This window comes from Monoraphidium neglectum (assembly GCF_000611645.1).
Source record: "Monoraphidium neglectum strain SAG 48.87 unplaced genomic scaffold scaffold03257, whole genome shotgun sequence".
NCBI classification, from domain to species: domain Eukaryota; kingdom Viridiplantae; phylum Chlorophyta; class Chlorophyceae; order Sphaeropleales; family Selenastraceae; genus Monoraphidium; species Monoraphidium neglectum.
This window is the reverse complement of record NW_014010371.1, coordinates 1-3,070: the sequence shown is the minus strand read 5'-3', so window position 1 is coordinate 3,070 and position 3,070 is coordinate 1. Positions and strand designations below refer to the sequence as shown.

General features: G+C 62.9%; 1 protein-coding gene across 1 annotated transcript; it reads right to left on the bottom strand.

Annotated features, from left to right (window-relative positions):
- Window positions 1-2,215: 2,215 nt before the first annotated feature.
- On the bottom strand, window positions 2,216-2,602 carry MNEG_12464 (hypothetical protein; the record flags this gene model as incomplete). Its single annotated transcript, XM_014039064.1, has 1 exon — window positions 2,216-2,602. The coding sequence occupies one exon, from the start codon at window positions 2,600-2,602 to the stop codon at window positions 2,216-2,218; it is 387 nt and encodes a 128-aa protein (XP_013894518.1).
- Between the last annotated feature and the right edge of the window lie 468 nt (window positions 2,603-3,070).

Sequence of the window (3,070 nt, the reverse complement as noted above, 5' to 3'; positions counted from 1 at the left end):
GGTGAGGGGTTCGGTGTTGTGGGCAAGTGCACGTGAATTGCAACCGCATAGACCATGTCACTGCCTCAATTGCACGACACATTCGGCTGCACTGGATCCCAACCTTCCTCGGCTCAATCGCTTGTTGCGGGACTGGTACCAGGCCGTTACGATCGCGTTGGTCGCGATGCTCGCCATGGCGTCCGCGTCCAAGCTCAGCACCGAAGGTGAGGGCTGGCTGATGCCCGGGGTGGCGCCTTTTGAGGCATTCGCGACGGCACCTGTGTTCGGCGGATGAGCGGCAGTTGAACGCGGTTGACATCGGCTCTCCCCACCGCCATCCCACACATGCAGGTGGCTTCTTCAGGCAGCTGAAGTAAGCGATGGCGCTCACCTCTGGGCATGTGCTTTCACCAAACTGCTGGGGCCGCTTAACGCAATGATGACCCTTTTGTGCTGCTCAAACTGATCAACCCTGTGCTGTGTTGATTCAACGAGTGGTGTCTGACCGCCTGCGCACTTGGCGGCCACGTCCTCCAGGCTCGCCTGTGCAGATGTCAAGGCTCTGCAGGGCAATTGCGACGCGCTCTGCGGCTGCATCAAGGAGAAGAACCCTAACGAGCCTCGGTAGGCCCCTAGCTCCCCTCGGGTGGGGTAGGGGGTGCTTGGCACCAGAATAGTATGGGTAGTGTCATTGCTCGTCAAACAGAACTTCGCATACAAGCACAAAACAGAACTTGTGATGCTACTGAGCCCAATCAGTAGCACTGCTGCTCGTCCTCGTGCAAGGCATCCGCGCTGGCGTTGCAGCAGGTTCCAACGCACACTGATGCTGACGCACTACTAGTGCGTCAGCGGATAGTATCCGCTGCCGCTCTGAGACATCCACCCACCCCGTATTCGCAGCCTTGGCGAGTGCAAGTCGCTGTGCGAGGGGTGCGTGAGTGCCGCCGCCAGCTGTTTCAACGACCCCAAGGCGCCGCTGCCCAGTGCCTGTGCCGAGTATCAGGGCATCGTCAGCCCCTGCACCGGCAGATAGGGCGGCCGGCACCAGGACTCCCAGCCAACATCTGATGGGCGGGCCCAGTGTCAGTTGACAACGCCTGCTCAACAGACGCAAGGATCTTGATTTTTAGATGGTGCATGGCAACACACCGCCCGCCCTCTGTGCCCAGCAAGGTGTTGATGTGGTTGCGCTTTGTTATGTCCCCTGCGTCCCCTTGGACGTGCTCTTGAAAGCTCTGCTGACCCCCTGATGATGTGTGTCGTCAGGACTCAAGCCATTGTTGCCCAGCATGTTGTAAAACGCCAAACAACGAAAGTGTGATAACCACTGTTGTGGCATGTTACGTGGCAAGCTTTTGTCAGAGGTTCGGTCTTGGCCTGAATACTGCCATGACACGTGGAATAGTGATGCGACTTTCCAGAAACGTGTCCAAACGAGTCCTGGCAACAGACTTCAGCCCAGCACATGGGGGACCGTAGCAAAAACACTGGCGGCACCGCCGATGAATTGTGCAGGCCAGTTGACGGCCTATTACGAGGACGTCCGCTCAGCCCCTCACACGGCGGCCGCTGCAGTCCTCCCTTTGCTTGCAGCCGCAGCACTGACGGCTCCACGCATTCGAGAGCATTGCGCCCTGCAGGACTCGACCCAACAGGCCAATGGCATTGCAGCAATACAGCTGCCTGCAAGGAAATACGAATTGATTCAAACGACAGCAGGTGCGGCCCACCTGGTGCGCCAGTGGGGCGCCCCAAGACGCAACCCGCAACCAATGCGGAAAGACGAATGCTGAGGGGCCCTTGGGTTTGTCCGGTGCCAGAAGGCGGCACGTAATGCATTTCAAGGGGCGTGGAATACAAAGCAACAGCGCACAAACCTCTGGCGCTGCCATCAAAACGCGCCTCCCTGCGCAACCCAACCCAGCAGCCGCAGTTGCGGCGAGTGTGGCTGGGGCAGTGCTTCATTGGGCAGCGCTTCGCACTGATGCAGCGAGGCGCGCGGGTTCGGCCCTGAGTGCGCCCCCCGCATTTCGCCGCAGGCATGGACAGGAGGGCCGTGACCGTGTGCAGCGCCCCGCAAACCTCCGCCAGCCCCACCAAGCACCCAGGGAGCTCGGTGGCCGACGTTGGGCGACGTCGGCGATCACATGACCGGCACCGCAGCGGCCGTGCTCGCTCAGGACGCGTGCCGCGGGGCGCACTGCTCACTGCCCGCGAGCGGCGCAGCCCCTCAGTTGGCTGCGGGGTAGAACCCGCCCGAGGAGCTGTAGCGCTCGGCTGTCTGCGTGGCAATGTCCCACCGTCCTGGGCTCGCTTCGCTGGGGCAGTGAGCCACGCCATCCAGGTCCTCCGCAGCCCCCACCCCGCCGCCGCCGCCGCCGCCGCTGCCGCCGCTGCTGCTGCCCGCGCCGCTGCCGACGACCGTGATCTTGGCCGGGTTCAGGGTTTGCTTGCTGCGCCCCGCCGGGCTCGGCGACCGCGACCGCGCCCGTGCGCCGCCGCTGGCCCGCTCCGCCCCCAGCACCACGAGCTTGCCCGTGTCATCCTGGCTCCACTTGACGCGCCAGCGGCTACCGTCGGCGGGGTCTGTTGCGGACTCGTCGCCGAGGCCCACCATCACGCGCGAGCCGTTCGGAAGGTCGACGGACACGAGGGTGCTGCCGCTGGCCGCCGCATACTCCAGCTCGGCCTGGGCGGGCGCGAGGGTGTTATTGTGGGATTTCAAAGTGAATGGTTGCGCAGAGGGATGGAAGGGGAGTGACAGCAGGGGAGGAGGAAGGTGATGCTGCGCGCTTGATTGGTTGGATGGCTGAGCTGGTGGCTCGGCTGATGCTGCCGTCCCTGCAAGCGGCCGCTGTCAGCATTGCAGACCTACGCACCGCAACCTGTCCGCCGCCCCCTTGCAGCCGCACCCACACTCCGTCTCCCAGCGAACAATTTCCGATCTACAGCGCGGCCCCCTGCCACACACATCCTCAGATCCCCCCGGGATATCCTCGTCCCTTACCCCCTATGCGCAACACAAACACACACACGCACACACACACTCACACTCACACACGTAGCCCCCACCCGACCCCTACCC